The sequence below is a fragment of the Bombina bombina genome, chromosome 6, assembly GCF_027579735.1.
Source record: "Bombina bombina isolate aBomBom1 chromosome 6, aBomBom1.pri, whole genome shotgun sequence".
Lineage (NCBI taxonomy): Eukaryota > Metazoa > Chordata > Amphibia > Anura > Bombinatoridae > Bombina > Bombina bombina.
In genome coordinates, this window is record NC_069504.1 from 6,916,579 (window position 1) to 6,940,129 (window position 23,551).

Consider the following 23,551-nt stretch of genomic DNA (forward strand, 5'->3'; position numbering starts at 1 on the left):
GGTTTAACTGCTGTGAACAGTATTGACTCGACATATAGGTGTCAACTAATTGTATGAAGTAGAATCTAGCACCAATGACAACATTGATATGTGTAGATGGGTGTGGACTGAAACCGGAACATGAGAACTTAAACCAATGGTTGTGAAGGTGTTTATGGATGGGGTGGGCTAACCTAACAGCGTCAGCACAACGTGTGCTAAACGCACAGCCTCAGTCTTGCATGTAATGAGGTCAGCCCACACTCCCACCGTAACCGTCAGCTCTAATAACCTTATGAAATCCTATCTACTTTGCAGGGGCCACTATATCCAATGTGCGCCTGGGATGCCTGCACTCTCAAACAGAGCGCTAGCTGCAGCTCTGTAACACAAACTAAACTGTGATAAGCATCTTGTAAGTGCTCAATTCAGAGCAATATATAAAGTGTGATTGTGTGTAAATGTTAATACTTGGTGATCATATATTAATGATTAAATATCATATTGTGTGGACCATGATGCAATTGGAGTATTAGAGTGAATAATGTGAAATAATGTGAAATAAAGTGTGATAATGTGATGATAGGAATAAAGTGATGTGCAGTTGTGCTGTGACGATCTACCGACGTAGTGATAAAGGGTGATATATGAGGTTCATATATATGCTAAGCTAAATAGCATGTGAGGTTATACCTGATGCATATTGTAAATACATGTGTTAGTGGTGGCATATAATGTGCTGTAAGTGGTGTGTGAATGGTGATGATTGCTACTTAGGGAGAATATTATGTGCTGTGCTCAAGTGTAAGTAAATGGCCCAATGTGACCGGGCGATTCTGGTGGTGATAATCTTTATGTGATGTGCAATTGACATAATATATATAATATAATATGATATAAAAAAAGTGGTAAGAAATGGAAGAGCTCTCTCTAACCAAAAAGTAAAAGTATAAGTAGAAGGACTCTCTCTAACCAGAACAGAGCCCTAGCTACAAGGCTAGGGTTATGGGGTTCAGGTACAAAGATTGTATTACTTGTCACATGGCCTTGTTGGTCCAGATGTATATTCATAAAATATTTGTGATACCAGGTGGTGTTATTTATGATAACTAGTGATAGGTTGGAACACTAATCATCTCACTAGTGTAAGGATACAGTCTTCTGGTTGCGGGAGATTAGCACAGTAAGTCTGCTTTCCCAAACCGTGCATCAGCACTGTCTTATAAGTTAAATATAAAGAATTACACAACCCGGGAAAAATAGTGCCTGAACTAACTAACCATTATAGGAGCATAATTGATATGGGACCCTATATGGTCCAAAATGGTGATTAATCACCCTAAAGATAAAGCTGGAGGAATAATAAACTGATAGGAGTAAAAAAGAGGGGGGCTCTTCTTGTGCCAATTGGGGTTAGGCAGAAAGAAGCATATCTATTCCCTAGTGATAAAACGGAAAAAGGAGTATTCCCTATTCATTCTCAGTCACAAAATCTTATTAGTTGTGCTCTTAAGGTGAATGTTCTGGCAATAAGTCGGATCAAAAAGAAGCCATGTCTAAATTTTCGTTCAAGCCATAAGGCTGTAGTGTGACTAATTTTTTGATCCAAAAGGATTCTCTTCTCCTAAGAGTTATTAAGGCATCCTTATTAGATCTAGATATCATCTCTATGGGTGTGATCCTCATAGGGTCTTTGTGTGTCTTGTGGAGATTCAGACAGTGTCTTGAGACACTGTGCGATTTAGATAATTTTTTTATATTGTAGGAGTGTTCACCCCATCTTTTTTTGACCCTATGGCAGGTGCGACCTACATATTGTACCCCACATTTGCAGCTAAGCAAATATATTACAAAAGATGTTTCACATGTCATACGATTCTGGATCACAAATGATTCTCCTGTAACAAAAGATGTAAACGATGATACTCTATGTGATATGAAAGAGCACATTCCACAACGTTTTCTAAAACATTTGGAGACCATATGCTTCTGTTTATTAGTGTCCCATGGAATACCTGGGAATAAATTATTGTTGGTGGATTTGTCCCTGACAATTTTACTCGGGGCTAGAGCTGTTTTTAAAGTCGGGGCCCTCCTATACACTACCTTGGGTTTATCACCCAAAATTAGCTTGAGGGAAGGATCATTGGTAAGGATAGACCAGTGTTTCTCCAGTATTTTGTTAACTTCAAGATGGTGAGAATTATATCTGGTAATGAAGAGAGGGGGGTTAGTATCCTTAAAGACAGTTTGGTTTTTAGCTTTATTAGTGAAATAACTCGACCTATCTTCTTTCCTAACCCTATCCATCTCCCTGAATATCAGGTCTGGAGGATAGCCTTTTTCAAGAAATCTCTCGCCAATGATTCTGGCTTGTGTATCATAATCATCAATAGATGAACAATTCCTCCTGATACGTCTAAATTGCCCGTAAGGGACATTCATTTTCCATTGTTGATAATGGTTGCTCTCAAAGTGGAGAAAACTGTTACAGTCCACTTTCTTGAAAAAGGTTTTTGATGATACTTGTCCATTAGGAGATCTACCAAGTACTAAATCGAGAAATTCAATTTGTTCCTTTTGGATGTTATATGTGAAAGAGATCCCAAAGTTGTTATTGTTCAGATGTGTGACAAAGTTACGGATATTATCCTCAGTGCCTTTAAAGATGAACAGGAGATCATCAATATACCGGCCATAGAACACCAGGTTCGCTCCAAACTGTGAATTGTAGATATACAGATGTTCAAAGCTACCCATGAAAAGGTTAGCAAAGCTTGGAGCGAACCGGGTGCCCATGGCCGTCCCCTTCACTTGAAGGTAATATTTGCTCTGATAAAGAAAATAATTATGTTTCAATATGAAACTAATCAGTGTGATCAAAAAATCTACTTGTTCACCAGGCATGTATTGATCCTCTTCCAGATAGGATCGCACAGCTCTAATGCCTAATTCATGTTGAATGTTGGAGTATAAAGCTCCAACATCACATGTGATCCACCAGCATTGGTCATCAAAGGTATAGTTTTTTAACTTCATCAGTAAGTCAGACGAGTCCCTTATATGGGAGGGTAAGGTTACAACAAATTTTTGTAAAAAATGGTCAATATATGCTGATAGGGAATCTGTAAGGCTTCCTATCCCAGCAATAATAGGTCTCCCTTGTGGTTTCAGGGGGTCCTTATGTACCTTGGGCAGGTGGTAATAAAAGGCCGTGCATGGGTATTTGGGGAGACAAAAGTCTCTTTCCAGTTTGGTAATGATACCCATGTCTAAGCCTTTTTGTAAAATTCCCTGAAGTAGGTCATAATACTTGGATGTCGGATCCCCACATAGCACCTCATAATACTCCTTGTCATTAAGGATACGGTCAGCTTCAGTCAGATAGTCCTGCATGTCCTGCAGGACTATCGCCCCGCCCTTGTCCGCCTGTCTTATGACAAGGTCAGATCTTTTAATGAGTCTGTTCAAAGCTTTCTGTTCTTTATAGTTCAGATTGTTTTTATATCTTAATTTTTTCTGCTTTTTAGCCAGTTTTTCTAGATCTTCCAACACTAGGTTGGCAAATATCTCTATGTGGTTTCCACTGCTCTTGGGGGGAACAAAAGAGGATTTAGGCCTCAAATTGGTATGAATGTATCCATCATATAGATCTTCTATGAGCATGCTGGGTTCGTAAACCAGGCAACCATCACTAAGATGAGCGTCCATTAGATCTGTAGTGATAGGTCTCATAGAATCATCTTTGAGCTTTTTTTCAGCAAAGTATTTCTGTAATGAGAGTTTTCTTACATAACTGTTGATGTCTACAAACATGTGTATACGTAGCGAGGGGTAGTGTGTGATAACCTGAAGCTACAGACGTACTGATGCTGTACAGGCTGATTTATAGTGTGCGTGATGTGTATGCAGTGCATTGTGTGTATACGTAGCGAGGGGTAGGGTGTGTGATAACCTGAAGCTACAGACGTACTGATGCTGTGCGTGATGTGTATGCAGTGCATTGTGTGTATACGTAGCGAGGGGTAGTGTGTGTGATAACCTGAAGCTACAGACGTACTGATGCTGTACAGGCTGATTTACAGTGTGCGTGATGTGTATGCAGTGCATTGTGTGTACACGTAGTGAGGGGTAGGGTGTGTGATAACCTGAAGCTACAGACGTACTGATGCTGTGCGTGATGTGTATGCAGTGCATTGTGTGTATACGTAGCGAGGGGTAGTGTGTGTGATAACCTGAAGCTACAGACGTACTGATGCTGTACAGGCTGATTTACAGTGTGCGTGATGTGTATGCAGTGCATTGTGTGTACACGTAGTGAGGGGTAGGGTGTGTGATAACCTGAAGCTACAGACGTACTGATGCTGTACAGGCTGATTTACAGTGTGCGTGATGTGTATGCAGTGCATTGTGTGTACACGTAGTGAGGGGTAGGGTGTGATAACCTGAAGCTACAGACGTACTGATGCTGTGCGTGATGTGAATGCAGTGCATTGTGTGTACACGTACCGAGGGGTAGGGTATGTAAAAGTGCACTGAGATTACATTATTGCTGCAAATAATTTATTCCTTCACCCATTCACAGTCGCCCTCAGCAGCTCTCTACCTATGCTCTGACGCTTTATAAATACACAGCCAGTGTGGATGGGAAAACCGTATTAGTGGGTAAGTACCAAGCAGTCTATGTAGGTGTGCATATATGTGTATTGTTCATATGTATTTTATTCAGGTGAGTATTTAATATTTATATAAAATTGTGGTTAACCACTTCCTGCCCTGACTTATTTGTCTTTGTCCGATGTAAACAAATAAGTACAAATTGAAATCACCTGATCGTGTCAGGGGGTTAGTTCTTGTGATACTAGGCAGGCCCTCCAGCCTGCGATCCTATTTAGGAAGCAAATGGCTTGGACTTTCCACGCTATTTTAACGGCGGGAAGGGGTTAAAGCACCTTTGAGTAGGGATTTCTGATTACTGCACTAATTGGAGACAGAGTTGCAGTACGTTGTTGCATCACTAATATTCATATTGGGGTTTTTATGCATCCTATGATCTTAATAAGTTTTCCTTTTCTTAGCTTGCTCAGACTTTGTTTTAATATTTGTGAAATGTGTGTGATGTTTATTTTAGCTCTGCGTGTACCGAGTCCAGCTTATCGTTACGCTAAAGGAGCTCAGCGTGACGGTAACTCAAGTCAAAATGAGTCTCACGATTCAGAGAGAGCAGCAAATTTACTTCCATTAACAAAATGTGCTCAGTCTTTTTATATTTACTGTAAGCTTAAAGGGACATGAAACCCAATTTTTTTCTTTCATGATTTAGAAAGAAAATGCAATTTAAACCACTTTCTAATTTACTTCATTCTCTTGATATCCTTTGCTCAAAAGCATATCTAGATAGGCTTAACCGTTGGTGATTGGTGGCTGCACACAGGTGCCTCCTGTGATTGGCTCGCTCATGTGCACTGCTATTTCTTTAATAAAGGATATCTTATGAATGAAGCAAATTGCAAATTACAAGTAAATTGGAATATTGTTTAAAATTGTATGCTCTGTCTGAATCATGAAAGAAAAAAATTGGGTTTAATGTCCCTTTAAGAAAGGGAGCGCCTCAAACAAGGAGGCTTAAATGTGTGTAACAAGTGAATACAAATATTATAACTATTTATATGAAAAAGAGAAGAAGAATAAATAGAATACTAAATGCGCATAGAAATCTAAAGATTTTGGCCAATTCTAAAAGTCCGACCTGTATTTGTTAAAGTTTAAATCTGTAAGAATTATTCCAACAGTCCCAAAATCAGTGTCCAAAAAGTAATGTGAAAGGTTTCCAAAAACAAATAAAATACTAATGTATGTCCAGTACAAGTTAGTATTCTAATGTGTTAAAGGGACAGTTAAGTAAAAAAAAAACTCATTTATTTAAATAGGGCATGTGATTTTAAACAACTTTCCAATTTACTTTTATTACCAATTTTGCTTTGTTCTCTTGGTATTCTTAGTTGAAAGCTAAACCCTGGAGGTTCATATGCTAATTTCTTAGACCTTGAAGGCCGCCTCTAATTTGAAAGCATTTTGATGGTTTTTCATCACTAGAGGGCGTTGGTTCATGGTTTTTCATATAGATAACATTGAGCTCAGGCACGTGAAGCTCCTAGGAGTCAGCACTGATTGGCTTAAAATGCAAGTCTGTCAAAAGAACTGAAATAAAAGGGCAGTTAGCAGAGGCTTAGATACAAGGTAAACACAGAGGTAAAAAGTATATAATTATAACCGTGTTGGTTGTGCAAAACTGGGGAATGGGTAATAAAGGGATTATCTACCTTTTTAAACAACAACAATTCTGATGTTTTTTCTTTCCCTTTAAGTAATATAATCTGCAAAAAATAAAAATAAACTTATGTTCAGTGTTACCATATAACCTCTGGTATTAACAGCAGGGATAGCTCAAGCAGCATATGTCCTTCAATAAATGTCCGCATTTCGGCCCAAAGGTGTAGGGTCTTTTTCAACACATAGTTTACTTTCTAATGACATGATGAGTCCACTGATCTAATTACTATTGGGAATATCACTCCTGCCCAGCAGGAGGCAGCAAAGAGCACCACAGCAAAGCTGTTAAATATCACCTCCCTTCCCTTTAACCCCAGACATTCTCTTTGCCTACGTTAGAGCAAGGAAGTGGTAAAATTAGGTGTTTGAAAAGATTCTTCAATCAAGCGTTTATTATTTTTTGTTAACACCACAAGCTGGTGTTGTTTGTTCTACTAGGGTGTAGCCGTAGTCCACATCAGTCTCTTCAGTAGAGCAGTGGTGGCTTTCAAGCAATGGGAACTTGTGGGACATAATTTTTCACTGCGCCTCCCATATATCTAATGCTGCCCTAATACTGAAAGCCTGAGTAAGATTACTCGGACTTTATCTTTTTTTCCACAGGTCCATGTGAGGGAGAGGACCTCTCAAACCTGTGAACTGCCTGGCAGATTTCTAAAGGTAAGTGCTAAGTTTATTTTCTGGGGAACACAGGAAAATTGGCACTTTATTATATAATAAGGACACAAAAGATGAAATTTTCTCCAACATTGGTGTGTCCGGTCCACGGCGTCATCCTTACTTGTGGGAATATCTCTTCCCCAACAGGAAATGGCAAAGAGTCCCAGCAAAGCTGGCCATATAGTCCCTCCTAGGCTCCGCCCACCCCAGTCATTCTCTTTGCCGTTGCACAGGCAACATCTCCACGGAGATGGTTAAGAGTTTTTTGGTGTTTAAATGTAGTTTTTTATTCTTCTATCAAGTGTTTGTTATTTTAAAATAGTGCTGGTATGTACTATTTACTCTGAAACAGAAAAAGATGAAGATTTCTGTTTGTGAGAGGAAGATGATTTTAGCAGACAGTAACTAAAATAGATTGCTGTTTCCACATAGGACTGTTGAGATGAAGTAACTTCAGTTGGGGGAAACAGTTAGCAGACTTTCTCCAACATTGGTGTGTCCGGTCCACGGCGTCATCCTTACTTGTGGGATATTCTCTTCCCCAACAGGAAATGGCAAAGAGTCCCAGCAAAGCTGGCCATATAGTCCCTCCTAGGCTCCGCCCACCCCAGTCATTCTCTTTGCCGTTGCACAGGCAACATCTCCACGGAGATGGTTAAGAGTTTTTTTGGTGTTTAAATGTAGTTTTTATTCTTCTATCAAGTGTTTGTTATTTTAAAATAGTGCTGGTATGTACTATTTACTCTGAAACAGAAAAGGATGAAGATTTCTGTTTGTGAGAGGAAGATGATTTTAGCAGACAGTAACTAAAATCGATTGCTGTTTCCACATAGGACTGTTGAGATGAAGTAACTTTAGTTGGGGGAAGCAGTTAGCAGACTTTTCTGCTTAAGGTATGACTAGCCATATTTCTAACAAGACCATGTAATGCTGGAAGGCTGTCATTTCCCCTCATGGGGACCGGTAATCCATTTTCTTAGTCAAACAAACAGAATAAAGGGCTTATTATGGGCTAAAAAACTGGTAGACATTTTTATGGGCTAAATCGATTGCTTTATTTGGGCATTTTATTCATATTTATGCTGACAATTTGCATTTATAAACTTGGGGAACGTTTATTAAACGGCAGGCACTGTGTTAGACACTTTTTCCAGTCAGGGGGCCTTCCTAGTTGTAGACTGAGCCTCATTTTCGCGCCATTACTGCGCAGTTGTTTTTTGAGAGCAGGGCATGCAGATGCATGTGTGAGGATCTAAAAATTGCTGGAAAAGCTTCTAGAAGGCGTCAATTGGTATCGTATTCCCCTCTGGGCTTGGTTGGGTCTCAGCAAAGACTATAGCTGGGACTGTATAGGGGTTAAATTTATAAACGGCTCCGGTTCCGTTATTTTAAGGGTTAAAGCTCTGAAATTTGGTGTGCAATACTATTAATGCTTTAAGACACTGTGGTAATTTTTGAACAATTCCTTCATACTTTTTCACATATTCAGTAATAAAGTGTTTTCTGTTTAAAATTTAAAGTGACAGTAACGGTTTTGTTTTAAAACGTTTTTGCTTTATTGACAAGTTTAAGCCTGTTTAACATGTCTGTGCCTTCGGATAAGCTATGTTCTATATGTATGAAAGCCAATGTGTCTCCCCATTCAAAATTGTGTGATAATTGTGCCATAGCGTCCAAACAAAGTAAGGACAGTACTGCCACAGATAATGAAATTGCCCAAGATGATTCCTCAGATGAGGGGAGTAGACATACTACATCATCTCCTACTGTGTCTACACCAGTTTTGCCTACGCAGGAGGCCCCTAGTACATCTAGCGCGCCAATGCTTATTACCATGCAACAATTGATGGCTGTAATGGATAACTCCATAGCAAATATTTTATCCAAAATGCCTACTTATCAGAGAAAGCGCGATTGCTCTGTTTTAAACACTGAAGAGCAGGAGGGCGCTGATGATAATTGTTCTGTCATACCCTCACACCAATCTGAAGGGGCCATGAGGGAGGTTTTGTCAGATGGGGAAATTTCAGATTCAGGAAAAATTTCTCAACAAGCTGAACCTGATGTTGTGACATTTAAATTTAAATTAGAACATCTCCGCGCACTGCTTAAGGAGTTGTTATCTACTCTGGATGATTGTGACAACTTGGTCATTCCAGAGAAATTATGCAAGATGGACAAGTTCCTAGAGGTTCTGGTGCACCCCGACGCTTTTCCTATACCCAAGCGGGTGGCGGACATAGTGAATAAGGAGTGGGAGAAGCCCGGCATACCTTTTGTTCCCCCCCCCCTATATTTAAGAAATTATTTCCTATGGTCGACCCCAGAAAGGACTTATGGCAGACAGTCCCTAAGGTCGAGGGGGCAGTTTCTACTCTAAACAAGCGAACTACTATTCCTATCGAGGATAGTTGTGCTTTCAAAGATCCTATGGATAAAAAATTAGGTTTGCTTAAAAAGATTTTTGTACAGCAAGGTTACCTCCTACAACCCATTTCGTGCATTGTTCCTCTCACTACAGCAGCGTGGTTCTGGTTCGAGGAACTAGAAAAGTCGCTCAGTAGAGAGACTCCATATGAGGATGTTATGGACAGAGTTCACGCACTTAAGTTGGCTAACTCCTTTATTTTGGATGCCGCTTTGCAATTAGCTAGATTAGCGGCGAAAAATTCAGGGTTTGCAATTGTGGCGCGCAGAGCGCTTTGGCTAAAGTCTTGGTCAGCGGATGTATCATCCAAGACAAAATTGCTTAACATCCCTTTCAAAGGTAAAACTCTCTTTGGGCCAGAATTGAAAGAGATTATCTCAGACATCACTGGGGGAAAGGGCCACGCCCTTCCACAAGATAGGCCTTTCAAGGCCAAAAATAAGTCTAATTTTCGTTCCTTTCGCAATTTCAGGAACGGACCGGCCTCTAATTCTGCATCTTCTAAGCAAGAGGGTAATGCCTCACAGCCCAAACCAGCCTGGAAACCTATGCAAGGCTGGAACAAGGGTAAGCAGGCCAAAAAGCCTGCTGCTGCTAACAAAACAGCATGAAGGAGTAGCCCCCGATCCGGGACCAGATCTAGTTGGGGGCAGACTCTCTCTCTTTGCTCAGGCTTGGGCAAGAGATGTTCAGGATCCCTGGGCACTAGAAATAGTTTCTCAGGGTTATCTTCTGGAATTCAGGGAACTACCCCCAAGGGGAAGGTTCCACATGTCTCACTTATCCTTAAACCAAATAAAGAGACAGGCATTCTTACATTGTGTAGAAGACCTGTTAAAGATGGGAGTAATACACCCTGTTCCAAGGACGGAACAAGGAATGGGATTTTACTCAAATCTGTTCGTAGTTCCCAAAAAAGAGGGAACCTTCAGACCAATTCTGGATTTAAAGATCCTAAACAAATTTCTCAGGGTACCATCGTTCAAAATGGAAACCATTCGAACGATTCTACCCACTATCCAGGAAGGTCAATTTATGACTACCGTGGATCTAAAGGATGCGTACCTACATATTCCTATCCACAAAGAACATCATCAGTTCCTAAGGTTCGCCTTTCTGGACAAACATTACCAGTTTGTGGCCCTCCCATTCGGGTTAGCCACTGCTCCAAGGATTTTCACAAAGGTACTTGGGTCCCTTCTAGCGGTTTTAAGACCGAGGGGCATTGCAGTAGTACCATACTTGGACGACATTCTAATACAAGCGTCGTCCCTTTCAAAAGCAAAGGCTCATACAGACATTGTTCTGGCCTTTCTCAGATCTCACGGATGGAAGGTGAACATAGAAAAAAGTTCTCTGTCTCCGTCTGTTACGGTACCAACAGTGTACCAAGGGTTAATACCAGGGAACAATGTCCTGCATACAGAATCAGCACTTCACAACCTCGATCAGTTTCCCTGCAAACATGAGACCAAGCTCCACATTTCAGGTTTAAAAAAGAATATCTTAAAGGCTGAATGCCTAGTATTTATACAGGTTTTGACCCCAGATGGGGGGGTTGAATATAGCCCTGGCTTCAGGTTACAGAGGGCATTGGTTAAACAGTAAAGCAAACATATGAACAATGCATCAAACCTAAGAATTGTCTATTCACAGGTAAAACAGATTAACATATTAAGTACTCAGACAATCTGATGTTGGGCAGTCGAGTTAACATAATCACACAAAACCCAATCAGTTTACCTAGACAGACTCCTGAGACACAATCAGATCTTAAACATACATAGAATACATCTTATTACAGATAGAATTCCATATTTCCATGCAGTCTCTGGGTATCCTTAAGCCCATGTACCTCCAGCCCAAAGAATGTTCCATAACAGGCCCTCCAATGTACAGTGGCGAGATTGGTTTTGTCACATCTCTCCTCTTTTCCAAACAGACTAACAGGGTATCTGACCTCCTGCCGGTCAGTGCCCTGGTTAGTCCAGCAACCCACCCATAAAACACAATTAGTAGTACAGCCCACCCACAATAAATGGTTACTACACCTGAGTACGGGGTAAACTTGTCCATGTCCAGGTGCCTCACCACAGCTGTGTGGGGGACTGGTACGCTGAATTGGTGGGTTGCGAGGTGGGCAGAGACCAGCTGTACTCTGCCCGGGTGCCAGCACTACCATGGAAGTAGCCTGGTGGGAGCCTGGTTGCTGGAGGGGGAGATACATAGCTGTGCTGCTGGAGGGGGAGACCAATCGTCTCCCCTTTGGCTAAACAGCCGTGTTGCTGGGGGACAGGACCAACTGTCCCTACCCCTTGTAACGCAGCCTGCCGCTGGGGAATGGAGTCTGGGCTCCCAATTCCCTGCATATCACTCTGCTGCTGGGGGACAGGACCAACTGTCTCTGCCCCCTGTAACTCAGCCTGCCGCTGGGGAATGGAGTCTGGGCTCCCAATTCCCTGCAGGACCGGTGGAGAGACCTCGGTCCCATCTCCACCGGCCACCTGGGGTCCTTCCCAGTAAATCTCCACAATATCTTCCCAGCTGGATGGGTCTGGATCTGGGTCTTTCACCTTGCTGTCCTGCTGAGCCTTCCCAATGGAGTGGAAGAGATCTCGGTAGTCCTGCTCCAGTTCCCACTCCAGGGCTGCTAAGTGAGCCAGGTCTGGCTCTACCTCATGGGGTCAGCCCAGTCATGCCTAGCCTCCCTCTCATAGAAAATGTCCTGAAGTCTGGTCTGCGCAGGGCTCCCAAAGTCAGGCTCTGCAAAGGACTCCCATAACAAGCCAGGACCATCAAACTCCTCTCCCTCTGGTTTGTCATGCTCGGCTTTCCAGGGTATATACTGTGCCATATACCACCAGAGCGCCTGGTAGGCATGTCAGTTTGCTGGGACAATCCATCTGTATTCCCGTTATGAGAGAGAATTCCTGTCCATACAAACAAGGGTTCAAATTCCTCAGTGCCCAAACCAGGGCCAAACAGTCCTTCAAAATCCCATCAGCTTCTTTACGAGTTTTCTGTACCTGCTCTTTATAGGTATCCACAATCCCTTCATACTGACATAGGGTGCCCTTGAGTTGCTGCACCTCACTATGAGCCAGCGTCAGCTTCTCCTCAAGTGTCGCTAAGTTTGTCTTTAAGGTTTCATGTTCCACTCTCAAGCTGGTGTTTTCTGCAGTCTGTCGGTGCAGCTTGTCTAGCAGAGATTCACGTTCTAAACGTGCCTTTTCCTCTGCGCTCCTCTTCTCCTTCATCAGCGCATTGTAACGGGACTTCCACGTATCAATAGCGGATAGAGATTTGCTGAGCTCAGCGTTCTGGGGCTTAGCAGCAGGGGGGTCAGTCTCTGCTGCACGGATCTGAGCACGGGTAGTCACAGGGTTAACATCAGCGGGACCCATGGGAGCATAGGCAGAAACAAGGGGGGCCAAGTCATTTCCAAGAAGAACATCAGCAGGTAAGTCCTTCTTGACCCCCACATTCACAGGTCTAGCGCCCACTCCCCAATCCAAATGTACCCTGGCAACAGGTAGGCTGAACACATCGCCCCCTGCTACCCTCACAGCCACAGTGTCTCCAGTGTACTGTTTCTCAGACACCAAGTTCTTTTGAAGCAAAGTCATGGTAGCACCAGTATCCCGTAGATCACTGACCTTCTTCCCATTCACTTTAACCAGTTGCCGGTTATTCCGGTGGGCAGCTTGCACAAGGTCTGCCTCATGTAGGATGCTCCAGCATTCTTGCGCCTCTACGTAGCGGGCCGCAGGCTGAGGATTATGTGGGATTCCGCCGGCGGGTCTTCTCCAGGACTGCACTTGGTTCGCTGCGTTTAGGGGACACTCTGGTCTTTTGTGCCCTAGTTGCTTGCATCTAAAGCACCGAATAGGTTGTGAGTAGCACCGCAAATTGAACAGGGCTCTCTGAGGGTAGTTCGTGGCCGGAGGCCGTGTGGTATAGCGGTGCGCCGGGGTTTGGTAACTGGCAGCTGCTGGGGTGACTGGGGGTCTGTACTCCACTCTAGCAGGGGGCTTAGTGGTAGCAGTGTCCAGTTTGCGGGCATCCGTATACTCATCTGCCAAGCGAGCCGCTTCCTGCAGGGTGGAGGGTTTACGGTCCCGAACCCACTCTCGAACTCCTGCGGGTAACTTGTCGAAGCAATGTTCCAACAGGAATAGCTGCAGCACCTCTTCCCCAGATATGGCTTGGCACCCCGCTATCCAGTGAGCTGCTGTGCGGTGCACCTTACATGCCCACTCAAGGTAGGAATCTCCAGCTAATTTAACAGTGTCTCTGAACCGCCTCCGGTATGCCTCCGGTGTAACCGCATACCTGGAGAGCAGAGCCTCTTTTACAGTATTATAATCCCTGACTTCCTCATCTGGAATGGCCAGAAAAGCCTCTCTGGCCCGGCCGGATAATTTTCCAGATAATATCGTGACCCAGTCCTCTGCGGGTACTTTGTGTAGTGCACATTGCCTCTCAAAATCCGCAAGGTACCCATCAATCTCTCCTTCTGTTTCCAGGAAGTTTTTAAAAGCTGCAAAATTTACTTTTCTCTTTTCCATCTTAGTCAGTATTGTAATAATCCCCCTCTTCCTGAGGTTACTGGCTTGTGTAGTTGCTCTTCTGGGCGATAAGGTTCATTCCGTCGCTTGCCACCAATTGTTACGGTACCAACAGTGTACCAAGGGTTAATACCAGGGAACAATGTCCTGCATACAGAATCAGCACTTCACAACCTCGATCAGTTTCCCTGCAAACATGAGACCAAGCTCCACATTTCAGGTTTAAAAAAGAATATCTTTATTAAAGGCTGAATGCCTAGTATTTATACAGGTTTTGACCGCAGATGGGGGGTTGAATATAGCCCTGGCTTCAGGTTACAGAGGGCATTGGTTAAACAGTAAAGCAAACATATGAACAATGCATCAAACCTCTAAGAATTGTCTATTCACAGGTAAAACAGATTAACATATTAAGTACTCAGACAATCTGATGTTGGGCAGTCGAGTTAACATAATCACACAAAACCCAATCAGTTTACCTAGACAGACTCCTGAGACACAATCAGATCTTAAACATACATAGAATACATCTTATTACAGATAGAATTCCATATTTCCATGCAGTCTCTGGGTATCCTTAAGCCCATGTACCTCCAGCCCAAAGAATGTTCCATAACAGGCCCTCCAATGTACAGTGGCGAGATTGGTTTTGTCACACCGTCAACAAGAGTTCCCTTCTTGGGAACAATAATAGATTCCTTAGAAATGAGGATTTTTCTGACAGATGTCAGAAAGTCAAAACTTCTAAGCGCTTCTCAAGTTCTTCACTCTGTTCCACGTCCTTCCGTAGCTCAGTGCATGGAAGTAGTAGGGTTGATGGTTGCAGCAATGGACATAGTTCCTTTTGCGCGAATTCATCTAAGACCATTACAACTGTGCATGCTCAAACAGTGGAATGGGGACTATACAGACTTGTCTCCAGTGATTCAAGTAGATCAGAAGACCAGAGATTCACTCCGTTGGTGGCTGACCCTGGGCCATCTATCCCAGGGGATGAGCTTCCGCAGACCAGAGTGGGTCATTGTCACGACCGACGCCAGCCTAGTGGGCTGGGGCGCGGTCTGGGATCCCCTGAAAGCTCAGGGACTATGGTCTCGGGAAGAGTCTCTTCTCCCGATAAACATTCTGGAACTAAGAGCTATATTCAATGCTCTCAGGGCTTGACCTCAGCTTGCAAAGGCCAGATTCATAAGATTCCAATCAGACAACATGACGACTGTTGCGTATATCAATCATCAGGGGGGAACAAGGAGTTCCTTAGCAATGAAAGAAGTGACCAAAATAATACAATGGGCGGAGGATCACTCCTGCCATCTATCTGCGATCCACATCCCAGGTGTAGAAAACTGGGAAGCGGATTATCTGAGTCGTCAGACATTCCATCCGGGGGAGTGGGAACTCCACCCGGAGATCTTTGCCCAGTTGACTCACTTATGGGGCATTCCAGACATGGATCTGATGGCGTCTCGTCAGAACTTCAAGGTTCCTTGCTACGGGTCCAGATCCAGGGATCCCAAGGCGACTCTAGTGGATGCACTAGTAGCACCTTGGACCTTCAACCTAGCTTATGTGTTTCCACCGTTTCCTCTCAATCCCAGGCTGGTAGCCAGGATCAAACAGGAGAGGGCCTCTGTGATCTTGATAGCTCCTGCGTGGCCACGCAGGACTTGGTATGCAGACCTGGTGAATATGTCATCGGTTCCACCATGGAAGCTACCTTTGAGACAGGACCTTCTTGTTCAGGGTCCATTCGAACATCCAAATCTGGTCTCCCTCCAGCTGACGGCTTGGAGATTGAACGCTTGATTCTATCGAAGCGTGGGTTTTCAGATTCTGTGATAGATACTCTGGTTCAGGCCAGAAAACCAGTGACTAGAAAAATTTACCATAAAATATGGAAAAGATATATCTGTTGGTGTGAATCCAAGGGATTCCCATGGAATAAGATAAAAATTCCTAAGATTCTTTCCTTTCTGCAGGAAGGTTTGGATAAAGGATTATCTGCGAGTTCTCTAAAAGGACAGATCTCTGCTTTATCTGTCTTACTACACAAACGACTGGCAGCTGTGCCAGATGTTCAAGCATTTGTTCAGGCTCTGGTTAGAATCAAGCCTGTTTACAGACCTTTGACTCCTCCCTGGAGTCTAAATCTAGTTCTTTCAGTTCTTCAAGGGGTTCCGTTTGAACCTCTACATTCCATAGATATTAAGTTATTATCTTGGAAAGTCTTGTTTTTGGTTGCTATTTCTTCTGCTAGAAGAGTTTCAGAGTTATCTGCTCTGCAGTGTACTCCGCCCTATCTGGTGTTCCATTCAGATAAGGTTGTTTTGCGTACTAAGCCTGGTTTTCTTCCAAAGGTTGTTTCCAACAAGAATATTAACCAGGAGATAGTTGTACCTTCTTTGTGTCCGAATCCAGTTTTAAAGAAGGAACGTTTGCTACACAATTTAGATGTAGTCCGTGCTCTAAAATTCTACTTAGCAGCTACAAAAGAGTTCAGACAAACATCTTCTCTGTTTGTCGTCTATTCTGGTAAAAGGAGAGGTCAAAAAGCAACTTCTACCTCTTTCCTTTTGGCTTAAAAGCATCATCCGATTGGCTTATGAGACTGCCGGACGGCAGCCTCCTGAAAGAATCACAGCTCACTCCACTAGGGCTGTGGCTTCCACATGGGCCTTCAAGAACGAGGCTTCTGTTGATCAGATATGTAAGGCAGCGACTTGGTCTTCACTGCACACTTTTGCCAAATTTTACAAATTTTATACTTTTGCTTCTTCTGAGGCTATTTTTGGGAGAAAGGTTTTGCAAGCCGTGGTGCCTTCCGTTTAGGTAACCTGATTTGCTCCCTCCCTTCATCCGTGTCCTAAAGCTTTGGTATTGGTTCCCACAAGTAAGGATGACGCCGTGGACCGGACACACCAATGTTGGAGAAAACAGAATTTATGCTTGATGGAAACAAGAAATCAAAACCAAAAGCAGTTCTTGATGGAGGTGCGCCTAAGGTGACGTAAACGAAAGTCAGTGCAAACAATCCGATGTGAGGCCGCTCTTCTTTATCGTATGTCAACGGTTAGAAAATCTGTAGTGGGAAAACAGGAAGGCGCCAATAGGGTGATAACGTTTAAGACCCTGACAGGTAAGTATGAGAAAAAAAAGGGTACTCACAAGTAGGGCGGCACTTAGACGTGCCAAACCAAGCAGACCGGGACCTCAGCGTCGCCCGGGAGACTCAAAAAGGCAACAACCAATCGTCAGGCCGGACCAAATTCCGTGTGGCCAGTCAGGAGCACTGGATGCTGCCACACCTCTCTCTTCGTATGCCGATTCCAAACACTGGCAAGAGGATAGGAGATAGGGATATCACGTGTGAAGCTCTCCCGATTACCGAGAGTTTAGTTAACACACGCCAACAAACTGGATAACGAACTGGATAGAGGAAGGAGCAAACTCCAGCAAAGTTACTTAAACAAATTTATTAAAAAGTTTAAAAACAATGCATAAAAGCAACGCGTTTCTCGGCTACACAGAGCCGTTTCATCAGGCTGTTATACATATTCTAAAATGCCTACTGCTTTAAACACTTCCTCTAACCAATCAAAACCATTGAAATTTACACACCCCTCCCCACCTCAGCGTGCGTGTCAATCTCAGCTGATATGGAGAGTGTGTGGAATCATAAGCGTGCCAGTTGATATTGGCGATTTTAATATCGTCTTACAGATAGTGTCTGTTCTAGTTAGACACTATATTAATGGTCACATCACTATTATGAACACATACAATTAAAGCAATGTGAGTAAACATAATAAATAAGTAAATCTGGGCTTTCATTTCAGGCTTAGATACACGTTACACATTAGCTTTTTATCGAAACTGAACTGACATGAAATGTTACTCCTTATTACAGACTTGCAAATCAAACTGTTTGTGCAGTTCGCCAATATAATACACAATAATTACTCAATCATAACAAAAATTCATCTAAACCAAACAAAATAAACAATAATAGATAAAAAAAATATATATATATATATATATATATATATACCCTATACACCATACATAACTGAAATTACACTATAGGAAAAAACTAATTAGCTATCGAAAGCTGCCAGATCAATATTGGCATTGAGACCTGATGGGTTTAGAGTCTGAAGCCTATAGATCCAAAAAGTCTCTCTCTGTCTAAGTCTATAGAAACGATTGTAAAAGTCTGATCTTGGAATATGTTCAATAGGAGTTATTTGTAAACAATGTAGGTTACCACTATGTTTGGTGTTACAGTGTCGCGGTACACTATGTAATTTGTAGTTCTTTTTAATGTTTCTAAAATGTTCAGACCATCTGATGCTCAAACGTCTACAGGTGCGCCCTATGTATTGCAGCCCACAAATACAGGACAGTAAATAAATCACATAATTCGATGCGCATGTCATCCGATCGCTCATTTTATAAGTTTTAGAAGTCGTATTTGATTTAAAGGTATCTACGTTATGTGTTATATGGTGACACATTTTGCATTTCTTGTGATTACATTTGAAACTACCCTTTCTTTGTATTTTGCAAATGGTGTCATTAGTGATATTATTACTGATCAAGTTGGTCCTGTTTTTAACCACTTTACTAGGTGCCAAAATTCTTTTCAAATTGGGTGCTCTTTTGTAAATAATAGTGGGTTTATTGTCTAGTAGTGGGCCTAAAATAGGATCTTTTAGTAGAATTTTCCAGTGTTTCATAATACTCCTTTTAATTATGTTATGATTGCAATTGTATTCAGTGATGAACTTAGTCCTATTACCCATGCCTACCTGAGTATGTGTGTCTACTACCTTTTTCTCAAAATATTTTTTTCTGTCATCATTTTTTGCCCTATTAAAGGCACTGGTGATGATGTGTGCTGGATATTTTTTCTCTTCAAATCTATCTTTGAGGATTTTACTATTATGGCAGATACATAGATGATCTGGTTGTGGTATGGAAAGGTGATAGACTGTTGGCAGAAGACTTTGTGAGTCATTTGAATAGTAACAACAAGGGCTTGAAATTCACTAGCACAATAGATTCTAAGACTGTGGTTTTTCTAGACTTAGAGTTAAGTTTCACGGAGGGGAGGATTTCGACTAGTACTCACTTTAAGCAGGTTGATTGCAACAGCTATTTAGACTTCACAAGCAATCATCACCTACCTTGGAAAAGAAATGTACCATATGGGCAGTTCAAGCGAGTTCGCCGAAACTGTAGCAGTCTAATAGACTATGAGATGCAAAGTAAAATCCTCAAAGATAGATTTGAAGAGAAAAAATATCCAGCACACATCATCACCAGTGCCTTTAATAGGGCAAAAAATGATGACAGAACAAAAAAAAAAAAAAAAAATATTTTGAGAAAAAGGTAGTAGACACACATACTCAGGTAGGCATGGGTAATAGGACTAAGTTCATCACTGAATACAATTGCAATCATAACATAATTAAAAGGAGTATTATGAAACACTGGAAAATTCTACTAAAAGATCCTATTTTAGGCCCACTACTAGACAATAAACCCACTATTATTTACAAAAGAGCACCCAATTTGAAAAGAATTTTGGCACCTAGTAAAGTGGTTAAAAACAGGACCAACTTGATCAGTAATAATATCACTAATGACACCATTTGCAAAATACAAAGAAAGGGTAGTTTCAAATGTAATCACAAGAAATGCAAAATGTGTCACCATATAACACATAACGTAGATACCTTTAAATCAAATACGACTTCTAAAACTTATAAAATGAGCGATCGGATGACATGCGCATCGAATTATGTGATTTATTTACTGTCCTGTATTTGTGGGCTGCAATACATAGGGCGCACCTGTAGACGTTTGAGCATCAGATGGTCTGAACATTTTAGAAACATTAAAAAGAACTACAAATTACATAGTGTACCGCGACACTGTAACACCAAACATAGTGGTAACCTACATTGTTTACAAATAACTCCTATTGAACATATTCCAAGATCAGACTTTTACAATCGTTTCTATAGACTTAGACAGAGAGAGACTTTTTGGATCTATAGGCTTCAGACTCTAAACCCATCAGGTCTCAATGCCAATATTGATCTGGCAGCTTTCGATAGCTAATTAGTTTTTTCCTATAGTGTAATTTCAGTTATGTATGGTGTATAGGGTATATATATATATATATATATATATATATATTTTTTTTATCTATTATTGTTTATTTTGTTTGGTTTAGATGAATTTTTGTTATGATTGAGTAATTATTGTGTATTATATTGGCGAACTGCACAAACAGTTTGATTTGCAAGTCTGTAATAAGGAGTAACATTTCATGTCAGTTCAGTTTCGATAAAAAGCTAATGTGTAACGTGTATCTAAGCCTGAAATGAAAGCCCAGATTTACTTATTTATTATGTTTACTCACATTGCTTTAATTGTATGTGTTCATAATAGTGATGTGACCATTAATATAGTGTCTAACTAGAACAGACACTATCTGTAAGACGATATTAAAATCGCCAATATCAACTGGCACGCTTATGATTCCACACACTCTCCATATCAGCTGAGATTGACACGCACGCTGAGGTGGGGAGGGGTGTGTAAATTTCAATGGTTTTGATTGGTTAGAGGAAGTGTTTAAAGCAGTAGGCATTTTAGAATATGTATAACAGCCTGATGAAACGGCTCTGTGTAGCCGAGAAACGCGTTGCTTTTATGCATTGTTTTTAAACTTTTTAATAAATTTGTTTAAGTAACTTTGCTGGAGTTTGCTCCTTCCTCTATCCAGTTCGTTATCCAGTTTGTTGGCGTGTGTTAACTAAACTCTCGGTAATCGGGAGAGCTTCACACGTGATATCCCTATCTCCTATCCTCTTGCCAGTGTTTGGAATCGGCATACGAAGAGAGAGGTGTGGCAGCATCCAGTGCTCCTGACTGGCCACACGGAATTTGGTCCGGCCTGACGATTGGTTGTTGCCTTTTTGAGTCTCCCGGGCGACGCTGAGGTCCCGGTCTGCTTGGTTTGGCACGTCTAAGTGCCGCCCTACTTGTGAGTACCCTTTTTTTCCTCATACTTACCTGTCAGGGTCTTAAACGTTATCACCCTATTGGCGCCTTCCTGTTTTCCCACTACAGATTTTCTAACCGTTGACATACGATAAAGAAGAGCGGCCTCACATCGGATTGTTTGCACTGACTTTCGTTTACGTCACCTTAGGCGCACCTCCATCAAGAACTGCTTTTGGTTTTGATTTCTTGTTTCCATCAAGTGTCGCTGTCTCCAGCTCGAGGTTGCTGCCAGGTCTCCTATTAAAGACTTTATTTTTGATAAGTATATTTGTATATTTGATAAGGACTCATCTACCTTAAAAATAGCTTAATAATATTATTAACCATTTGCCTAAAATCGTGTGCTTTAAACCATTAGCATATCTGGGCCTAGGTCCGTTGGAGGGCTTTGCACCAACTTGGGGCTATTTTCCCTGTGTATTTTGATATAGTTATAATTTTGTTATCACTATTATGTTTTGTGGCTTATTATGAATCACGTAGATTTAGTTGGACTTTCTAACGTTTAACCTAGACGTGTGTCCATTGTTACAGTACACTTAGCGTAGGAATATATAGTAGACGTGCACAGTTATAGAGTCATGATTGTAGTTCTATTCTGCCAAATATTTTGAGGGTAAGTTTATTTTGAATATATCACATAGCTATATTATCTATGATTATATTATAGTAAGCACTGAATATTTCAAATAATTTAAGGCATATCTTAGATTAGTATTATTTTTAATGTTTTGAGGTACACCTCCCACATATATTTTAAGTTGGTTTATTTAGTTATCACAATACACATTATTTTCATACCTTTTGATAACACTAGAAGTGATTTGATATTTATTATTTTTTATATCATTTAAGATTTTCCTATACGATTTTCACATTTTTGGATAGATCACATCATATACATTTTTGGTTTATTTGAGATTGAGCACATAGGATTTGATTTACATATTCTTACATTACCAACACATTTACTTTTATCTATAGCCTCATTATGTTGTCTATTAACGAAAGACAAAATAAGAGGTTATTATTAGTTTCACATGTGGGTTCCATTGGGGTGGCCCCGAGTGAAGATGTTGCAATTGAAAATATGCCCATTCATACTTTGTTTGCTAAATTAGAGGATCTAACTAATGATGAATGTAGACACTGGTTGGATGCAGAAATGCTCCAAAAATACGTAGATTCAAATTTAGTTCCGAGAGGCCTCAGAGTCTTTAAAAGTTGTTCCTTTAAGGATGATCAGTCCCTTAATACCAAGTGGGATGAAACACTTACCATGTGTTCCGTGACTTTAATGAAAATTTTGATTACATATCGCAAGTCTTTAGTGGACACTATTTCTAAGGAAATAGAAATTGTCCAACAAAGCCTTGAGAAATTCAAAAACACAAAACAATACGAAGAACTTAATTATTTAGTTTTGCAAAAAACTGAGAGCTATCAAAAAGAATTGATGGAGATTAAAAATCGGAAACTAGCTAGAGACACTGAAGATTATCTGAAAGGTGAAGTATATACATATAATAAAAAGAAAGTACAGATAGAAACATCTAATGTGATAAACCATATAGATGAGGGACAGAAGATTAATATAGGTACTATGGGCACTGCCTCTTTTACACCCAATACACAACAGGAAGATAGGTGGACAACAGTGAACCATCACAAAAATAGGAATAGAAATAAAAACAAAAATCACTATCAAAACAATTCTAATAATTGGCATAATAACAACAGACAATCAATGCCCCACCAGGATAGGGACTATAGACCCATCCAACATTATCAACACAGATTCCCCGATTATTCTCATCAGACATACCAGCAAAATTGGTCCCAGAATAGACCTTCTTATTCTGCCCCATATGGGCAGAATAAGGATATAAGATACCATCAACAACAATTTAATAGGGCAAATAACCCTTTTGAACAGTCTAATCGGTATAAAACCCATGATAATGAACAATTGTATAACACGAAGTTCACTCCCAAAAACCAACAAATCCATCTAAGATCTAGATTAGCGGAGAATAACTCTGAATCCCCTCAAGACAGGAGAGATTATGATTTTATTGAAGCAAGCACCTCTAATAGGTTCCAAGCTTTCAACAATTTAGATCCACATGAATATGACACAAGATCTTTTGATAACAGTGAAGCTAACAGCATACCACAATCTGCAACTTCACAACAACTTTTTTTAGATCAACGTCCCAGACCACCAGTCTGGAAACAAAAAAAGATCGCGAGCTACCTAGAGCCTGTAGTCAGCCTGACTCCCTCATACAAAGGAAAAAGACCTCACATAAACGAGGATGCAGAGGAAGAAACACAGCCCTCAAAAAGGCACGACTACAGACCCTAGGTAAAGGGATCTATAATTTATCTTCCCATTCGTTGACCAACGATGAGATTAGGGTTCTAGGTAAGGGGCTTTCCTTTAGCCCGTCAAATGCACATAACATGTTTTCACTTTTTGTTGACCTGAATAGGTTCACACAAA

At 41.2% G+C, this 23,551-nt stretch overlaps 1 protein-coding gene across 1 annotated transcript in view; it reads left to right on the forward strand.

The window, feature by feature from the left end:
- The window catches only part of LOC128662523 (rab-like protein 2A), a gene marked incomplete in the record, with an annotated part of 306,732 nt that overhangs the window by 79,466 nt on the left and 203,715 nt on the right, over positions 1-23,551 (forward strand). The window contains 1 exon segment of the mRNA XM_053716303.1: positions 4,565-4,644. Coding sequence (XP_053572278.1) covers positions 4,565-4,644 — 80 coding nt within the window.